This window comes from Ruditapes philippinarum, unplaced genomic scaffold (assembly GCF_026571515.1).
Source record: "Ruditapes philippinarum isolate M1 unplaced genomic scaffold, ASM2657151v2 ctg7670_1_1_1_1, whole genome shotgun sequence".
NCBI classification, from domain to species: Eukaryota; Metazoa; Mollusca; class Bivalvia; order Venerida; family Veneridae; genus Ruditapes; species Ruditapes philippinarum.
In genome coordinates this window covers 2034-22458 of record NW_026855863.1, presented here as the reverse complement: position 1 = coordinate 22458, position 20425 = coordinate 2034, and the positions used below count along the sequence as shown (strand labels likewise).

The 20425-nt window shown below is 33.6% G+C and overlaps 1 protein-coding gene across 1 annotated transcript in view; it reads left to right on the top strand.

Annotated features, from left to right (window-relative positions):
• The window catches only part of LOC132744650 (integrin-linked kinase-associated serine/threonine phosphatase 2C-like), a 28235-nt gene extending 8549 nt beyond the window's left edge, over positions 1 to 19686 (top strand). Inside the window, exons 7-11 of the mRNA XM_060733409.1 lie at positions 1390 to 1477; positions 3143 to 3264; positions 4727 to 4846; positions 5978 to 6059; positions 11165 to 19686. Coding sequence (XP_060589392.1) covers positions 1390 to 1477; positions 3143 to 3264; positions 4727 to 4846; positions 5978 to 6059; positions 11165 to 11317 — 565 coding nt within the window. The 3' untranslated portion in view covers positions 11318 to 19686. The remainder of the gene's footprint in view (positions 1 to 1389; positions 1478 to 3142; positions 3265 to 4726; positions 4847 to 5977; positions 6060 to 11164) is intronic.
• Positions 19687 to 20425: the final 739 nt, after the last annotated feature.

Here is a 20425-nt window from a genome sequence, read left to right as displayed (position 1 = left end):
TTGAGCTTGGTTAAGTTTTTTGTACCACCTCACTTTATTTCAAAACCATTGGAGGTATTGCTTTGAAACTGACCATACTTGTTTACCATCACGACCTTCATCAACAGACAAGAGGACATAACTCTGTCAAGGTTTTTGACAGAATTATGCCCCTTTTTGACTTAGAAAATACATTGAATATGGGTAAAATCCACTTATTGCCTTAACCCTTTGAGATATTGCTTTGAAACTTTTAATGCTATTTCACATCATTACCCCCATCTGTACGCAAGAGAAGGTAACTCTGTCAAGGATTTGTTTTAAAAATTAAGGCCTTTTTATCGACTTAGAATCTTGGTTAACTTTTTTGTACCAGTCAACTTTTTGACTGAACTGGTTGAGATATTAAATTGAAAGTTGGAATACTTGTTTACCATCATGGTCCCAAAACATGGGCAGGAGAAGGTAATTCTGTTAAGGATTTTATTTGAATTATGGCCCTTTTTGACTTAGAAACTCAGTTAAAATTTTCATTCTTGTCCACTTGTTGACTTAACCATTTGAGATATTACTTTGGAAGTTGGAGTTCTTATGTGCCATCATGAGACCTATCTGTAAGCAAGAGAAGATAACTCTGTGAAAATGTTTCTTGATTTGTACTTAGAAATTCCTAGTTAAAGTCTTGTGTGCCCTTAACTGTCAAAGTTTTGTTTTATAGGCAAGCACTAAAAAAGTCGAGCGCGCTGTCCTTCTGACAGCTCTTGTTTTAAGGATGGCCTTAGAGTTTCTTCGTTTCTGCAAAAGAACCCTTCTAATAAACAAGCTTTAGTTCATAAAAATGTACATAATTCGTAACTTTGTTTAAGTTTTGCATATAGGTGTCCTTTTGGGCATATAAGAGACCTATGTTGTGAAATTTACAATTCCTTATTGTGCCCTTTAGGGGCATCTTACCTGAAAGCCAAACATTCATTTTGTTAACCTCAGGCAACAGATATATAGCTTGATACACTAATAATTTTTTGAGTTTTAGAAACATTTGGTACTAATGTACAAAATTCTACATATGCAAGCTTTTATATTACTATAGATATTTAAAAGGCAATATAATGAAGCAAATGTTATAACTCAACTTGTGCTAAATTGACATCAATGTTATAAATTTTAATGTCATGAAAAAGGATATTGTTGATTACTTATCATATGATATGGATCCCCATGTATCCAATAGCTGAGGATAATAATGAAATATTAGTGTGAAAAAAAAGTGTTATCATAAGACAATTTACAAATATAGATCTATATAGAAGGATCTGTTGTATATTTGTTAAAATCAGGAATGTTATGGATTATTTAAGAATTAAATATATTTATTGAAATTTTAGTAATAAATGATATTTGTGATTACAGGAAGCCAGTATGGAAGGATGGTACCACAGCTATATTGGTTCTCCTCATTAATGAAACCATGTATATTGCCAACATTGGTGACAGCCAGGTACCATTAACCATTACCAACCTAAATATCTTTTATAGACTTTTCCATCTTTTAATCTCAACAACACCATACATTTATATAAGGGAAAATTTAATTTTGGTCTGCACTAGTCATGTAAAGGGGGCATCCGTGGCCGAGTGGTTAAGGTTGTTGAGTTCAAACCACTTGCCCCTCATCGCTGTTGGTTCGAATCCCGGCAGGGACTTTGGAGTCTTTCATGTGAGGAAGCTATCCAGCTAGCTTTGCTGGTTCTACTCAGGTGCCAGTTTGTGCCTGAAAAATGCACTGAGGGGCACCTGAGGTCTTCCTCCACTAGTAAAGCTGGAACGTCGCCAAATGACCTTTACTGTGTTGATGGGAAGTAAAACCCAAATCAAACATTCAAAACACTAGTCATGTGGGTAAATCTGTTGCTGACAGTTGTCGAAATGTTCATTAACATTTTTTTTTTCATATTCCTGATAATTTTTTCAGAGAAGCAAATATCTTTATTTCTTTCCTTCAATCACAATTGCTGATTCATAAAAAACTGTTCATTTACTGACTTGATATTTTTGATGTTTTTGTATTTGTACCTATTTTGGATCTCTGGTATCAAGTCAGTGATTCTTAAAATAGAGGAATCCATGGCTGAATGGTTACGGTTGTTGACTTCACTTGCCCCTCACCAGTGTGGGTTAAAATTCCTGCGTGGGACTTTGTCTTCTTTCTTTAGAGAATGCTATCTAAAAAGCTTACAGTGGGGGTTCTACTCTGGTGCCCATTTGTGCTTAAAATAATGCATGGAGGGGTACATAATCTTCCTATATGAGTAAAGCTGGAAAGTCACCATATGACCTTTACTGTGTTGGTGCAAGGTAAAACATGATCCCACTAAAAAGAAACTTTTAAATAGATTTTCATTTTTTTCTAATAGTATGTTTTTTTAAATACTTTGTCACTTTGTGGACCATTCTTAGCTTTTATAGGTATTCTCCTAAATAATAAAGGAAATTCTTGATATAATCTAACATATGAATTTTCATAATTATAGCATATTAAAAAAATGTAATGTTTAACAGTTTTACTTATCTTGATTGAAAGCACCTGTTTTGGTCAGGTATATAACACCTCTATTAAACTTTGCAGTTCAAGCCATTTATTGATACATTAATATAAGGGAAAATTTAATTTTGGTCTGCGCTGGTCATGTGGGTAAAACCTGTTGCTGACAACAGTCGAAATGTTCAATAACATTTATTTTTTCATATTCCTGATAATTTTTTCAGTGAAGCAAATACATGTATCTTTATTTCTTTCCTTCAATCACAATTGCTGATTCATAAAAAACTGTTCATTTACTGACTTGATATTTTGGATGTTTTTGTATTTATACCTTTTATGACCTCTGGTATCAAGTCAGTGATTATTAAGGGCATCTATGGCTGAATGGTTAAGGTCCACTTGCCTCTCACCACTGGGTTCAAATCCCTGCCTGGGACTTTGGGTTCTTTCTTGTGAGGAAGAAGCCCGCATAATATGATTTTATTCAACTTGTTCAATAAATTTAGTATTAAACCTACACTTATTCAATATCCTGTATATGAATAACACTGATATACTAATGACTTTTGTATTATGAAGTGTCTTCTGTAAACAGTAGATAATATTGTGATGTAATTTCAGGCAGTGTTATGTCGTTATAAAGAAGACACTAAGACATGTGTTCCTGTACCTCTCAGTATTCCCCACAATCCCTCCCTGTACGATGAGAGAATGAGAATACAAAAACAAGGGGGTCATGTCAAGTAAGGCATTGTTTTTTTTTATTTCATTTTTTTTTCATAGATTTTTAGTTGCCTGTACTGAAGAAAAGAATGGAGCTGTTTTGATTGCTGCTTCATCATTGTTGTCATTCAAAAACAATAATGTGGCCAATTATTCAAATATTTTGGTGAGTATCAACATGAAATTTGGAATACTTGTTTATATTATCATTGAAAGACAAGGGGCATTAATCTAGCAATGTTAAGAGTTTTGTCCCTTTTAAACAAGATTTTTTTGTATCAAAATTATTATCATTGCCTTTAAAGATATATTATGCTCAAGTTTGATATTTGAAAATGTTGATAATTGCTACACAGCTTCTTTATAAATATAAAATAAATACGTTTTGACTTCACACAAAGTAAATATGTTTTGTTCACTATAGGTGGTCACAATATGAATACACATGTATAGTGTTATTAAAAAAACTGGCATTTTTTTTAAGAGAGGAAAACTTTACTTGACCTGTAACAGGGAATGCAGCTTCCAATACATAGTTTATTTGTTGTATTATTTGAATTAGATATAATGGGAATTCACTTATATTTGTGGGCATGAACTTTCGTGGTTTTATCAAAACGGGCATTTTCGAGGGTTCTTAAATTCGTGGATTTTCAATTTCTTGTAAAAAAATAAAATAAATAACCTAATGCAAAGTAATCTTACACTTAATCGCCGTGCATTTTATTACGGCATGTACATATCTTTACGTATCACACAGCGCTCATCAATAAATTTAATCCTTGCCTCTTGGCGTTCATGACACAAAAATCAGCGGAAAAGTGTTGATGCATGTTTGTGATATAAAGAATAGAGACATGGCAAGAAGTATTTGTTGGGATAAAATTTCGTCGGATCTTAAATTTGTGGATTGACCTACCCATGAAAACCAGGAAAATTCATGCCCCACCCCACGAATAATGATGATTTTACAGTATTCAGTAAGAATTTCATAGATTTCAATTAACTTCTGTGATTAAGATATTTTACTCAAGCATGAGCATACTATATCTTTATTAACAGACAAGTGTTAACACCATATTGGTTATCTTGTTTAGGAAAGTATCTAGAATGCTATGTGCTTAAAGTTTGTATTTTTTAAGAGAAAAAGAATGTTTGACAATCCTTACACCTGTACATTTGTCATGATTTATCTGGTGTCAAACTTTTCTTATTTTCATTAAACTTTTAACAGAGATATAAGGGTGAATTTTGCTAGTTAGTCTTGTTTTTTCATTCGTTTGAAATTTTTCCTTTAACAAAAGTTTGATCATGGATGATATCTTTGTAGTTAGATACTTTCTCTTCCAATAAGACTGTGTGTTCAGTAAGTCATAGAAATATACGTAATATGATTGGACTAAGAAATATATTTCTTGTATAAAAAGTGTTATATTGTTTAACTTTTCATTCATTGTACTATGTGTTATCTGGTTATTACAGGGATGGTCGTGTAATGGGTGTACTGGAAGTATCTAGGTCAATAGGGGATGGTCAGTATAAAAAACTAGGTGTTACCTGTACACCTGATGTGAAGAAATGCTCTATAACTGACAATGATAGGTATAAAACACATTGTGATCATAGTTTACTATTTTCGATATGTGCTCAGATTTTAACAGTGTCAAGTTTTTTATTGGTAATTTATTTTAGTTTGATTGTATTGGAAGCTATAAGCACATTGAAACACACTCGAATTCGTTCCTGGTACCAACCAGTACTAAGCAATGAGTGTAAAATATCTTGCTCACGGAAACAACAGCTTGCCCCTGTCGTGGTTTGAACCCAATCAGCCAGCAATCTTTAGGTTATGCATTTACCACTCTGCCATGTCACCACCATTTTAGCTAGACTATAAAGAGAATTGGGAGAGGCTGAGAGCTATTGTACTCACCCTGGTGTTAGCATCATCATTACACTTTGGTTAAGTTTTTGCTTGCAAGTTGGTATCTCCAAAACTACTTTGGTTTAAATTTTACACACTTGTTCTTACAAGATGGGCACAGCTCATGTAATTTTAAGTTACCTTTTTCACAAAGGTATACACCTTTTCTTACTAGAGTTGAGCGTGTTGTTCTAACTCTTATTCTTAACAGTTGGAATGGTTAGACAAATCTTTTTATTGCTAAACATGTATAAAAATAAGGTTAAAAACTGCTGTTAATGCAAGGAATATACTGCGGAACAAATAACCTTAGACTCAATCTCACACATAACACATTTATTTTGATTCTCATACCTAATTTTCTATTCTGTCTCCTGTTTAATGTATGTAATAACTATTACCAGTGCTGAAAAGATAGAGTTGAAAGACATTTAATTCCAGCCCTGGGTATGGAAAAGGTGTTTTTCTATGACAATATGGTTGACATCAAATACTTGTCAAGCTTTAAGTCCCACGCTGCTATTTCAAATGATTTATGTTGAGTATTTGACAGCAACTTTAGGAAAAACTGGTAAGTACTGTCACAGATTCTAAGTATAGATAGTACTTGCAGTCACCAGTTTCTGACTCATATATTGTTACAACTGATGCCAAACTCTGTAAAAGAGATGGAAAAAGACAACAAATTTGTACAAGTTATGCCTTCTGTTCATTGAAACAGATTTGATTATTGAATTACATTTATATAGATTTAATTCGAATTAAATACTGCCAATTGGTATGTTTATTATTTAATATATTCTCAACAGATATGTGATAATAGCTTGTGATGGACTGTGGAAATGTTTTGAACCAGCTGACAGCATTAATTTTACAAATAAAATATTACAAGTAAGTATTACGTAGTTAATTTTTATTTACGACTTCCCCTTTGGCTGAGAGCTTGGCAGCCTTTAAGGGTTGAGGCATTAGAATTGCAGCCACTGTTTATCCCTGTGTGACTGTAAGAGGCGACTTATTTGATAGGGATTCAAAGTGCATAAAGCTATATGCCTATTGTTTTACAAAATTAATGTTTGAATTTTGAAAAAGAATACTTCAAAAATACCTGTATGGAAGAAATATGCCTGTATATACCCTTAAGAGCGGAAGTTGCTTGTACAAATAAGCCATTTTAAGAAGATAGAATAATATTTTGTCCCCTGACATTTTATTCTGTTTACATACAATATTCATATTTGTTAAATATCAGACATAATCTATGTCTTTTTTGCAGAATCAGCCATCAGCATAATTTAAATGTTTTATTTTATAAAATATTCCTTTAGATATTTCTTTAGATATAGTTTTATACCCTTATATGTAGGGGTGTGGATCGTCGGATGAGTGATGATCTGATCCTAACCACGATTCAGCACTTCGATTCACAAATCAAACAACAAATCTTTTGTTATCAAGACACCCATAAAAACATGTACATGTATTAGTTATAAGAACATGTTGATTAAAAACAAAAAACGATACTAAACATTATCCATATAAAATATAAACTAGGTTTATGTTTTTATTCTTTGGAAGAGTATTTTTGTTTTGTTTTATGAAATCAATTACTTCCTAGCTCAGCAATATGGTACGGCACTTTGTATTTAGGTAAACTTCCCATAATTTATACTCAAATCGTATTTTTCTTGATTTTAAGAGTGTTAGAAACAGTGAATGTATATAAAAAAAATTAGATCGCGATACACAATCTTAGGGCTTACGAATATTCAAACTCGATTTTTCACTTTGATTCGTGATTATTCGAGTACTCTGATACTCGCCCCAGCCCTACTTATATGTATGTTGCCTGTAAGGGAGGTCTTGTTATCTGAAGCAGTTAAAAAGCAATATTATAACATTATGTTCTTGTTCTTTGAAGTTTGATTGCTGAATATAGAGATTTTGGACATCAGATATTTGCTGATTCAAATGTTATATAACATTATAATGAGATCCTTGTACTTTCCTGTACTTGTTTGGGTCATTAATTTGTTAGTCATGGATAGATTTTAAAATAATTTTGCCAAAATGTGTAGCACATTTAGACATTTGTGACACCTACAGTCACCAGGTTTTAAAGCAAACTCCACGGCCAAAAATGAATTTCTTACATAGATCAGCTGAGGCATTTAAAACTGAAAGATATGCAAGGTTAATTTAGAAATATACCCAGACAAAAATTAAAAATCTTTAATATAATAAATATATATAATTGGGATTCTTAGCCTGATTTGAGTGAAAACTGTTTGCAAAGTTTTTCAGTTTTGGATCATTTTTAGCTCGACTATTCGATAAGAATAAGTAGAGCTATTGCAGTCACCCGAGCGTCGGCGTCGGCGTAACCACTTATGTTAAAGTTTTTGTAATAGTTCAAATATTTTCAAAGTCCATAGAGATATGGCTTTGAAACTTTGCACACTTGTTCACCATCATGACCCCAACCTGTAGACAGGATGAGGTAACTCTATCAAGCATTTTGACAGAATTATGCCCCTTTTTAGCTCGACTTTTTTTTTTTTTGAAAAAAAAAGTAGAGGTATTGTTATAGTCAGGTCGGCGTTGCCGTTGCCGTTGCCATTGCCGTTGCCGTTGCCGTCCGAAAATTTGTACCTGGATCATAACTTTTTAATTTCTTGGTGTATTGTCTTCATACTTGGCCACAACAACCCTTGGGACAAGACCTTTCAGTAGACCACACTAACCTTGACCTTCATCCATAAATGACCTTGACCTTCAAGGTTAAAAGTCCAATTTTTGCTTGTTCATGCTGTTATTGGCTGTTTCTTTGTTATTTTTGAATGGATTGTCTTCAAACTTGAACATAATAATCTTCAAGGATATCCCTTAAAAATAACCAGTCAGACCTTGACCTTCACTCATCAATGACCTTGACTTTGAAGGTCAGATTATTGAAATTTTCATTTTTTTGGCTATAATTGGCTGTAACTTTGTTATTTTTAAATGGATTGTTTTCAAACTTGGACATAATAATCTTCAAAGATAACTGTTAAAAATATACCGAAAGACCTTGACCTTCACTCATTAATGACATTGTCTTTGAAGGTCAAATTATTGAAATTTTCATTGTTTGGCAGTAGCTGACTGTAACTTTGCTATTTATATAAATGTGTGTGTGTGTATATATATATATATATATATATATATATATATATATATATATATATATATATATATTATATATATATATATATATATATATATCAAATATATATATATACATATATATACATGTATATATATATATATATATATATTTTTTTTTTTTTGAATATATATATATATATATATATATATATGTATATTTTTTTTTTTTTTTTTTTTTTTTTTTTGAATATATATATGCATTTATATATATAGATATATATTCTATATATATATAGATATAGATATATATATATATACATGCATATATATATATATGCATGTATATATAAATACACACACACATATATATAAATTGCGTCATTTTTTCTATTTTTAGAAATTGCGTCATTTTTTCTATTTTTAGAAATTGCGTCATTTTTTTCTATTTTTAGAAATTGCGTCATTTTTTCTGTTTTTAGAAATTGCGTCATTTTTTTCTTTTTTTAGAAATTGCGTCATTTTTTTCTATTTTTAGAAATTGCGTCATTGTTGCTATTTTTAGAAATTGCGTCATTTTTTCTGTTTTTAGAAATTGTCATTTTTTTCTATTTTTAGAAATTGCGTCATTTTTTCTATTTTTAGAAATTGTGTCATTTTTTTCTATTTTTAGAAATTGCGTCATTGTTGCTATTTTTAGAAATTGCGTCATTTTTTTCCATTTTTAGAAATTGCGTCATGTTGCTATTTTAAGAAATTGCGTACTGTTGCTATTTTTAGAAATATGCTTAATGTTTCTATTCATATACAGTAAAAACCCGCTTTACGACCACCCCGTTTTCGAGACCAACCCGCTAATACAAACGATTTTTCAAAGACCCGATTTTTTTATTCTTTATTTTAATGGTCGCTAACCCCGATTTTGAGACCACCCCGTTATTCCGTAATACGACCAGTAAATTTAGTCCCATTTCGTAAATTCTGTACATTTGGAAACCCATAAATACGACCGCGGGCACTTTCTCACCTTGATATTGACATGCATATATATTGCTGAAATCTTTTTGACACGTAGTGTAAACAACAGTTGTCCTAGTTGTACGACATTTAACGACATCCAATTTACGGCAGAGGTCAAGGTTACTTTGTATCAAACCCGGAAATGATCAATAATATTGTCGATAATTTCTTAATTTTTCACACCTTTAATGTCATAACTGGAGGATTAAAACAACAAAATATTGAACAGAAAACTTTCAATAAGTTTTTTAGAGGTGTTGCTGCTATCATTATCTCTTTCGTTCCATAATTTTAAACAAACATAAACATGATACGATTAGGTTTTTAAAGTTTTTATCGGCGATGAAAACTGTGAAAATAATTAAAGGTTACTTGGTCGATGTGCTTTGTAGTAAAATGGTGATTTAATTGAGTAAGTCATGTCATTCTTTTAACAAGAATGTAAAAATATCTTTGTGTTTAAAGACATTCATAATACATTTTGTACCTCTAAAGAAGTTTAAAAAATTTATATGTTAAAAAGTAAAAGAAAATAAATGAAAATAAAAAAATAATAGTGTATGTTTAATATCTTCTCATTTGAAAAAGGTTAGCCCAGAATTAAACATGTGTACAGTACATGGTATCCCTTAATATATTGCCTGGTTTTCTGTTTGACCAAACTCATTAATGAGACCACCCCGCTATTAAGACCAGATTTGTAAAGTCCCTTCATTGGTCTCATTAGCGGGTTTTTACTGTATATACAAAATATATAAACAAAACTAATGTGACAAGACAGACCAACTAAATTTATAAAAAGGAAACGTCAATATATGTTCAAACCTTTCTATGTTTGCGTTTAGAAAAAGTAAAAAGTCGAGCGTTGCCCCCGCCCGGCGGTGGCTCTTGTTTGACTTAGAATTTACGTTAAAGTTTTTGTAATAGTTCAAATATTTTCAAAGTCCATTGACATATGGCTTTGAAACTTTACACACTTGTTCAACATCATGACCCCAACCTGTAAACAGGAGGAGGTAACTCTATCAAGCATTTTGACAGAATTATGCCCCTTATTCGACTTAGAATTTACGTTAAAGTTTTTGTAACAGTTCAAATATTTTCAAAGTCCATTGACATATGGCTTTGAAACTTTACACACTTGTTCACCATCATGACCCCAACCTGGAAACAGGAGGAGGTAACTCTATCAAGCATTTTGACAGAATTATGCCCCTTTTTTGACTTAGAATTTACATTAAAGTTTTTGTAATAGTTCAAATATTTTCAAAGTCCAGTGACATATGGCTTTGAAACTTTGCACACTTGTTCACCATCATGACCCCAACCTGTAAACAGGAGGAGGTAACTCTATCAAGCATTTTGACAGAATTATGCCCCTTTTTCGACTTAGAATTTACGTTAAAGTTTTTGTAATAGTTCAAATATTTTCAAAGTCCATTGACATATGGCTTTGAAACTTTGCACACTTGTTCACCATCATGACCCCAACCTGTAAACAGGAGGAGGTAACTCTATCAAGCATTTTTTTTACTATCAAGCACTAAGAATAGTCGAGCGTTGCTGTCCTACCGACAGCTCTTGTTCACAATTAAAATAATTATTCTGGAAAGATGGAGTGAGGGAATAGTATGAAATTTTGCACATTTCTTCTTTGTCTAGTACTACATCAAATGGAACATTAATCTTGGAAAATTATCACCTGTCCAGTCATGTCAAAAACTCCTCGTGGAGTCCCTTTAATGTCAAAGTTCAAGGTCAAACTAAGAAATAATTATATACATCTTCTAGAGAATGTTTTTATGGTAATCATTGTTAACTTTTTTTTTCAGAATGATGGCTCTAGTTCTAAAGAAACAGAAGAAAATAAAACAAGAAATAATAGATATGAGACTGCATGCAATAAACTAGCTAATGAGGCAGTGTTACGGTTCAGTGGAGATAATGTGACAGTGTTATTATTGGCAATAAGGAAATGTAGATGAGACTTTGACAGTTATACCTGTTGCTGAAATGTTATGGTAATCCCCTGCATTATACACAAACAGTTATTCCAGGAGATTGCCATCACTTGTTTAAGTGTTTATTATATTCTATAAACATACATGGTTATGATGGTAACTTTTAATTAAGTTATCTTTTGTACAGAAAAGTGTACTAATGTAGCAATAAGTGGGTATGAAGTGTATAATAACATGTAGTTGTATCCTAGTTTGGAGACCTTTCTATTGAAAATGTGGCGGAGTTAAATCCTATACCCATAAATTGTATCATAGTTTGCAGACCTTTCTATTGAAAATGTGTCGGAGGTAAATCGTATACCCATAAATTGTATCATAGTTTGGAGAACTTTCTATTGAAAATATGTCAGAGTTAAATTGTATACCCATACATGCTCAGTGTGGTAACTGGAGTGCAGGTATAAGTTACGTGCACTCCAACTACCGCACTTCCTCCTGAGGATAAACATAGAGCATGCTCGATGATTGGCTACATTTTTTTCTGGGGTTTACTTTTTGTGACAACAGGGAAAGAGATAATGATAAAAAATCATATTCAGATGCTCATACATTGTTTTATTTATTCTTATTTTATATTGTGAAGACAGGGACTGTGTTTTTATTTTTGCCTATGCTGGGACCAAAAATATAGTTTTGGTCCCAGGCCTATGATACAAAAGAGAAAGTGCACCAAAAAAAGTCTGATTTATTCTTGCAGCTATTAAATTGGAAACTAAAGCGAATATTCAGTGATACACATGTCAAATTGGATATAGAATGATAATTAAAGCTTGTAATTAAATTTTAACAAGTTGAGAAAATATGAAAATTATGTTTGGATTTCCTTTTTATAAGCTTGTTAAATTTTGCATGTTATGTTTTGCACCTGGCAATAAGTCTGTCTGTCTGTTAACAATTTCGTGTCCATTCTTTATTTTTGTAACAATTGAAGAATATTATAATAATCAATCTAGAAGGTTTTAAGCTGTCTAAGGATTTGATACAATCATCTATCTTAAAGTAGTAAATTTTTAGCTCGACTATTCACAGAATAGCTAATGCAGTCACCCATTTGTCGGCGTCGGCGTCCCTGATGTTAAATTTTTATTTTTATGCCCCCCATCAAAGAAGTGGGGGTACATTACTTTGCATTTGTCTGTCGGTAAGTCCGTCTGTCGCTCCGTAGACCAAATGGTTTTCGAGTGATAACTAAAGAACGCTTAGGCCTAGGAAATTCAATTTTGGTATGATGATTGTACATGACCAGTAGATGACCCCTATTGATTTTGGGGTGAAAGGTCAAGGTCACATTGACCTTGTAGGTAAAAACGGTTTCCGTGTGATAACTGAAGAACACTTAGGCCTAGGAACTTCAAACTTGGTATGATGGTTGTTCATGACCAGCAGATGATCCCTTTTGATTTTGGGGTCAAGGGGTCAAAGGTCAAGTTCACATTGACCTTGTAGGTAAAAACAGTTTCTGATAAATAATTGAAGAACGCATAGGCCTATGTACTTCAAACGTGGTTTGATGATTGTTCATGACCAGCAGATGACCCCTGTTGATTTTTGGGTCAAGGGGACAATTTTCGAGGGGTTTAAGGTCAAAGTAACATTTACCTTGCAGGTAGAAACGGTTTCTAATCAATACCTAAAGAACGCTTAGGCCTAGGAAGGTTAATCTTGGTTTGATGATTGTTTATGACCAGCAGATGACCCCTATTGATTTTTGGGGTCAAAGGTCAAGGTCACATTTACCTTGTAGGTAAAAACGGTTTCCGATCAATAATTAAAGAATGCTTAGGCCTAGCAACTTCAAACTTGGTATTATGATTGTTCATGACCAGCAGATGACCCCTATTGATTTTGTGGTCAAGAGTTCAAAGGTCAAGGTTACATTGACCTTGTAGATGAAAACGATATCCAATCAATAACAAAAGAACGCTTAGGCCTAGGAACTTCAAACTTGGTATGATGATTGTTCATGACCAGCTGAAGACCCTATTGATTTCGGGGTCAAGGGGTCAAATGTCAAGGTCACATTGACCTTGTAGGTAAACCAGTTTCCTATCAATAACTTTACAACCCATGGGCTGTTGGTCCTCAAACTTGGTAGGTGCATTGACAAGTAGATGACCTCTATTGATTTTGGGGTCAAGGGGTCAAAGATCAAGGTTGCATTGACCTTGTAGTAAAAAAGGTTTGCTATCAATGACTTGACAAGCTATGGGCTTTTGGCCCTCAAATTTTGAAGGTGCATTAATCTTGGCCAGTAGGGGTCTGGGGAACAAAGGTCAAGGTTGCATTGACCTTGTATTTCAAGATGGTTTTCTATCAATAACTGGACAACCCATGGACTCTTGACCTTCAAGCTTTACAGATACATTGCTTTGGTCAGAAGATGACCTCAATGGATTTTTTGGCGTTAAAGGGACTCCACTGATGTTTTTTGACATGACGGGACTGGAAATAATTTTTTGAGTTTATTACTCCATTTGATGTAGATCTATACTAATAACTTATGTGCAAAATTTTAGATCATTAGCTTGCTCTGTTTTTCCAGAATAATTATTATAATAGTGAAAAATGACCCAAAATTGAAAAGCGTTTAAACGCTTTTCACTCAAATCGGACTGAGAATACTAGTAACACAAACATATGACTTTCAATGTATTTCTTTTGTATTTCTTAGTTATATTTTATTAATATTTCTGTTTAAAGTGCTCATATTTATCTATGTGAAAAAAAATGTTATGTTTTAGGCTTTTAAACCTCAGTGGAGTTCCTTTAAGGGATCAGAGGTCAAGCTCACATTGACCTTTCTGATCAATATCCAAACTCATGTGCCCTTTACCTTCAAACTTTACAAGTGCATTGGTCTTGGCCAGTAGATAACCCCTATTGATTTAGGGTCAAAGGTCAAAGTTATATTGACCTTGTATTAAAGACTGTTTCTGACCAATAACTCAACAACTCGAGTTGCATTGGTTGGTATTTTTTATTAAACTTAAAATCTTTTTGGTATACACACACAACAAGCCTTAGTACCTTTTAGGACAATTTTATGTATTCATATAGATAAGCATTATTATACTCAATAAAACATCCTTGTGACAACTTTTTGGAATAGTGGAGCATTGCTGTCCTCCGACAGCTCTAGTTATTTGTTTATGTCTTCAGAGCCATGCAAATATTTCTATAACTACTGTAATTTGGAACACTATGTTTTGGTCACTGTCAAAATCTGGCAATAGTTTGTCTATACAACTTATCGTGCGCATTAATTTCTCACCATTTAGTGAGAAGATTGATGAAAGATTCAATTTATTATGTGGCAAGAAAACATTTGTAACAAATCAAAATTTTCAGACTACTTTATAAAATTATTGAAAGAAATGCACATTGACTTGCTTGTTTAATTGTTTATATGTATGCAGAGGTCAAAGAGGTTAACAAATTTGTTTATTAACTTAGCAAATATGTAGATCAATATAGGTAAATGAAATGTCAGATTGATCTTATAATTCAGTGGTAATTGTAAAAGTGAGAAGTAAGAATATTTTGTTGATTTTTCTCTCCAGTTCTTTTCATACATACTACATAATTAGTTTAGTTTATACAAATTTATTTTAGTTTGATTGTGTTGGAAGCTATATGCATATTGAAACACCCTCGAATATGTTCCTGGAACCAACCAGAACTAAGCAATGAATTTAAAGTTCCTTTATTAAGGAAACAACGGCCTGCCCCTGACAGGGTTTGAACCCACGTGATCAGCAATGCTTAGATCTCTAGTCCGACGCATTAACCACTCAACCTTGCTGTCACTGCACTACTACATAATTATAATGCGCTTTTCTTGTTTTTAGCTCACCTGTCACAAACTGACAGGGTGAGCTTTTGTGATCGCTTTTCGTCCGGCGTCCGTCCGGCGTCCGTCCGTAAACTTTTACTTTAAATGACATCTCCTCATAAACCACTAAGCCAATTTCATCCAAACTTCACAGGAATGTTCCTTTGGTGGTCACCTTTAAAAATTGTTCAAAGAATTTAATTCCATGCAGAACTCTGGTTGCCATGGCAACCGAAAGAAAAAACTTTTATTATCTTCTTTTAAAAAACCGAAAGAGCTAGAGCTTAGATATTTGGCATGAAACATCTTCTAGTGAGTGTCTACCAAGTTTGTTCAAATAAAAGCCCTGGGGTCAAAATTGGCCCCGCCCCAGGGGGTCGTTGATTTTCCCTATATGCATATAGTAAAAACTTAAAAATCTTCTTTTAAAGAACCAAAAGAGCTAGAGCTAAGATATTTAGCATGAAACATCTTCTAATGAGTGTCTACCAAGTTTGTTCAAATAAAAGCCCTGGGGTCAAAATTGGCCCCGCCCCAGGGGGTCGTTGATTTTCCCTATATGCATATAGTAAAAACTTAAAAATCTTCTTTTAAAGAACCAAAAGAGCTAGAGCTAAGATATTTAGCATGAAACATCTTCTAATGAGTGTCTACCAAGTTTGTTCAAATAAAAGCCCTGGGGTCAAAATTGGCCCCGCCCCAAGTGGTCTTTGATTTTCCCTATATGCATATAGTAAAATCTTAAAAATCTTCTTTTAAAGAACTCAAAGAGCTAGAGCTAAGATATTTAGCATGAAACATGTTCTAATGGGTGTCTACCAAGTTTGTTCAAATAAAAGCCCTTGGGTCAAAATTGGCCCCGCCCTGGGGATCATTGATTTTCCCTATATGTATATAGTAAAAACTTAAAAAATCTTCTTTTAAAGAACTCAAAGAGCTAGAGCTAAGATATTTAGCATGAAACATGTTCTAATGGGTGTCTACCAAGTTTGTTCAAATAAGAGCCCTGGGGTCAAAATTGGCCCTGCCCCGGGGGTCATTGATTTTCCTTATATGTGTATAGGAAAAACTTAAAAAACATCTTTGAAAAAAACCCAAATAGCTAGAGTTTATAAATTAAGCATGAAACATGTTCTAATGGGTGTCTACCAAGTTTGTTCAAATAAAAGCCCTGGGGTCAAAATTGGCACCGCCCCGGGGTCATTGATTTTTCCTGTATGTATATAGTAAAAACCTAAAAAATCTTCTTTTAAAAAACCCAATGAGATACAGCTTAGATGTTTAGCATGAAACATCTTCTTATGGGTGTCTACCAAGTTTGTTCAAATAAAAGCCCTTGGGTTGAAATTGGCCCTGCCGGGGATAGGGGAGGGCAGATCATTGTTTTTCATTTTAAGTGTGTACATCATGAAACATCTTCCTATAGGTGTCTTCCAAGTTTGTTCAAATAAAACCCCTGGGGTTTAAACTGGCCCCGCTCCAGGGGCCTACATATAGGTGAGCGACCTTAGGGCCATCATGGCCCTCTTGTTTATGCAAGTTATTTTTTAATTGAAGTATATTTATCTCATTTATGCCTGTTGTAGAAGATAATATATCAAAATAAAATGTGTATAAGTTTAATCATAATAATTTGGTTTATCACTTGCAGCTGATATATATTCTTTCAGGTTTATATGTAACTTACTCAGAGTCTTTGTAATTATGCTTTTTGCCTATAAGAAAAATTGAGCCGTGTCATGACAAAACCAATATAATGGGTTTGCGACCAGCATGGATCCAGACCAGCCTGTGCCTCCGTGCAGTCTGATCAGGCTCCATGTTGTTTGCTATCAGTTTCTCTACTTGTTTTAGGGTTTGTAAGCAAACTGCATGGATCCTGATCAGACTGCGCGGATGCACAGGCTGGTCTGGATCCATGCTGGTCGTAAACCCATTACGTTGGTTTTGTCTTGACACAGCTCAATTGTTGATTTTTGAAAACAGGGATAATGGCTCAAGAAAAATAACTGTCGGGCAAAATTTGAGATCCAAACAAAATCAGCGCATTCTGTGCTTTGATTGAATCTGGGACAAAAGATATTTTTTGTCCCAGAATTAAGACAGTGATCTGGTCTGTACCTGTTTCAGTTGTAGTAATTTGCGTCAGACATAATTAATTAGATCAACATGAGCTGTCCTACTTATCTGGCGGGAAGTTAAAGTTGTGCATTTTCTTTACCAACATTGTGTCTCTTCAACCACTTTACACATCTTTACATCATAATAGGAGGTCAATTTCTAAAGTCAGTAAGCACTCAATGAACAAAGAAAAAATCCTTGTTCAAGTTCCACATGTAACATTAATTTCCAAAGCCACTTAAGGATTTCACTTGAAGCATGAGGCATGTTTTTTTTTCATCATAATTGGAGGTCAATGTCCAAGGTCCATAGTCCAAGGCATGGATTTTGACTGAATAATGACCATTTTTGACCTTGGAAACATGCATCATTATTCTTCAAAACTATTGAAGGTATCTAAATGAATACAATTTTATTTTGGAATGGTATTTGGATTTCACTGTCAAAGGCTCAGAATGCTTTGCATGTATTTTTAATGGCACATTAAATAATGGTTTTAGATTATGTTTGATGCTTTTTACCAAAAGGAATGTAAGGCTGAATGTGAAATTATTTGTCAAATATGTAGTAAAATGTAAACAAAGTAGTATTTTGACTTCCATACAAAGTACAAATTACTGCTACTGTACTAATTTCCATACAGCAGCAGAAGCAAAATATGGTTAAGTTAAATTGCCTATGAGTATCTTTTTGGAAACTACTATAGGACACAAAATATAAAAAGCTTTTGAGAAATGAAAATAAAGGTATATAAAAGTATTTCTGAGGCATACTGGTCCACAATGGTAATTTGTGAACGTAGAAAGTTCAGCTCTTGTTATATATATTTAGCCTGTGTTATTGACTGATGAATGTTTGTTTTTAGAAAGTTCAGCTCTTGTTATATATATTTAGCCTGTGTTATTGACTGATGAACGTTTGTTTTTAGCTCACCTGTCACAAAGTGACAGGGTGAGCTTTTGTGATCGCTTTTCGTCCGGCGTCCGTCGTCGGTCGTCCGTAAACTTTTACTTTAAATGACATCTCCTCATTAACCACTCAGCCAATTTCATCCAAACTTCACAGGAATGTTCCTTTGGTGGTCACCTTTGAAAATTGTTCAAAGAATTTAATTCCATGCAGAACTCTGGTTGCCATGGCAACCAAAAGAAAAAACTTAAAATATCTTCTTCTAAAAAACCCAAAGAGCTAGAGCTTAGATTTTTGGCATGAAACATCTTCTGGTGAGTGTCTACCAAGTTTGTTCAAATAAAAGCCCTGGGGTCAAAATTGGCCCCGCCCCAGGGGGTCATTGATTTTCCCTATATGCATATTGTAAAAACTTAAAAATCTTCTTTTAATGAACCAAAAGAGCTAGAGCTAAGATATTTAGCATGAAACATGTTCTAATGGATGTCTACCAAGTTTGTTCAAATTAAAGCCCTTGGATCAAAATTGGCCCCGCCCCAGGGGGTCATTGATTTTCCCTATATACAGATAGTAAAAACTTTAAAAAATCTTCTTTTTAAGAGCACAAAGAGCTAGAGCTAAATTATTTAGCATGAAACATCTTCTAATGGGTGTCTTCCAAGTTTGTTCAAATAAAAGCCCTTGGGTAAAAATTGGCCACGCCCCAGGGGGTCATTGATTTTCCCTATATGCATATAGTAAAAACTTAAAAAATCTTCTTTTAAAGAACTCAAAGAGCTAGAGCTAAGATATTTAGCATGAAACATCTTCTAATGGATGTCTACCAAGTTTGTTCAAATAAAAACACTGGGGTCAAAATTGGCCCCGCCCCAGGGGGTCATTGATTTTCCCTATATGCATATAGTAAAAACTTAAAAATCTTCTTTTAATGAACCAAAATAGCTAGAGCTAAGATATTTAGCATGAAACATGTTCTAATGGATTTCTACCAAGTTTGTTCAAATAAAAGCCCTGGGGTCAAAATTGGCCCCGCCCCAGGGGGTCATTGATTTTCCCTATATACATGTACATATAGTAAAAACTTAAAAAAATCTTCTTTTAAAGAACCCAAAGAGCTAAAGCTAAGATATTTAACATGAAACATTTTCTAATGGGTGTCTTCCAAGTTTGTTAAAATAAAAGCCCCGGGGTTTAAACTGGCCCGCTCAGGGGGCCTATGTACAGGTGAGCGACTTCAGGGCCATCATGGCCCTCTTGTTTACAATACCAACATCTTTAGGTTTTTATGTTAATAAAAAATGTTGTTAATCATTTACACTACCATTTAGTGAAAAAGCAATGCCATTAACCTGATTTTCCAATACCTTTTACATAATGGAGTTTATTGTAATAAATAACGCAACATTTAAACATTTGTTTATCATTCATTTATGTTTGACTGAGATCATAGACTTATAAAGATAAAAAAAGATGTTATTTTTAACTTGACTTTTTTAAGACAAAATTGATCTTCTGTAACAGTCGTGTTGTCCCCTCCCATACCTGTTGTCTGTACGATATAAAAAAGTAAAGTCATTGGTTTTTTAGCTCGACTATTCGATAAGAATAAGTAGAGCTATTGTAGTCACCCGAGCGTCGGCGTTGGCGTCAGCGTCCGCGTCGGCGTAACCACTTATGTTAAAGTTTTTGTAATAGTTCAAATATTTTTAAAGTCCATTGACATATGGCTTTGAAACTTTGCACACTTGTTCACCATCATGACCCCAACCTGTAGACAGGAGGAGGTAACTCTATCAAGCATTTTGACAGAATTATGCTCCTTTTTCAACTTAGAAATTGCGTTAAAGTTTTTGTAATACCTCGAATATTTTCAAAGTCCATTGACATATGGCTTTGAAACTTAGCACACTTGTTCACCATCATGACCCCAACCAGTAGACAGGAGGAGGTAACTCTATCAAGCATTTTGACAGAATTATGCCCCTTTTTCGACTTAGAATTTACGTTAAAGTTTTTGTAATAGTTCAAATATTTTCAAAGTCAATTGACATATGGCTTTGAAACTTTGCACACTTATTCACCATCATGACCCCAACCTGTAGACAGGAGGAGGTAACTCTATCAAGCATTTTGACAGAATTATGCCCCTTTTTCGACTTAGAATTTATGTTAAAGTTTTTGTAATAGTTCAAATATTTTCAAAGTCCATT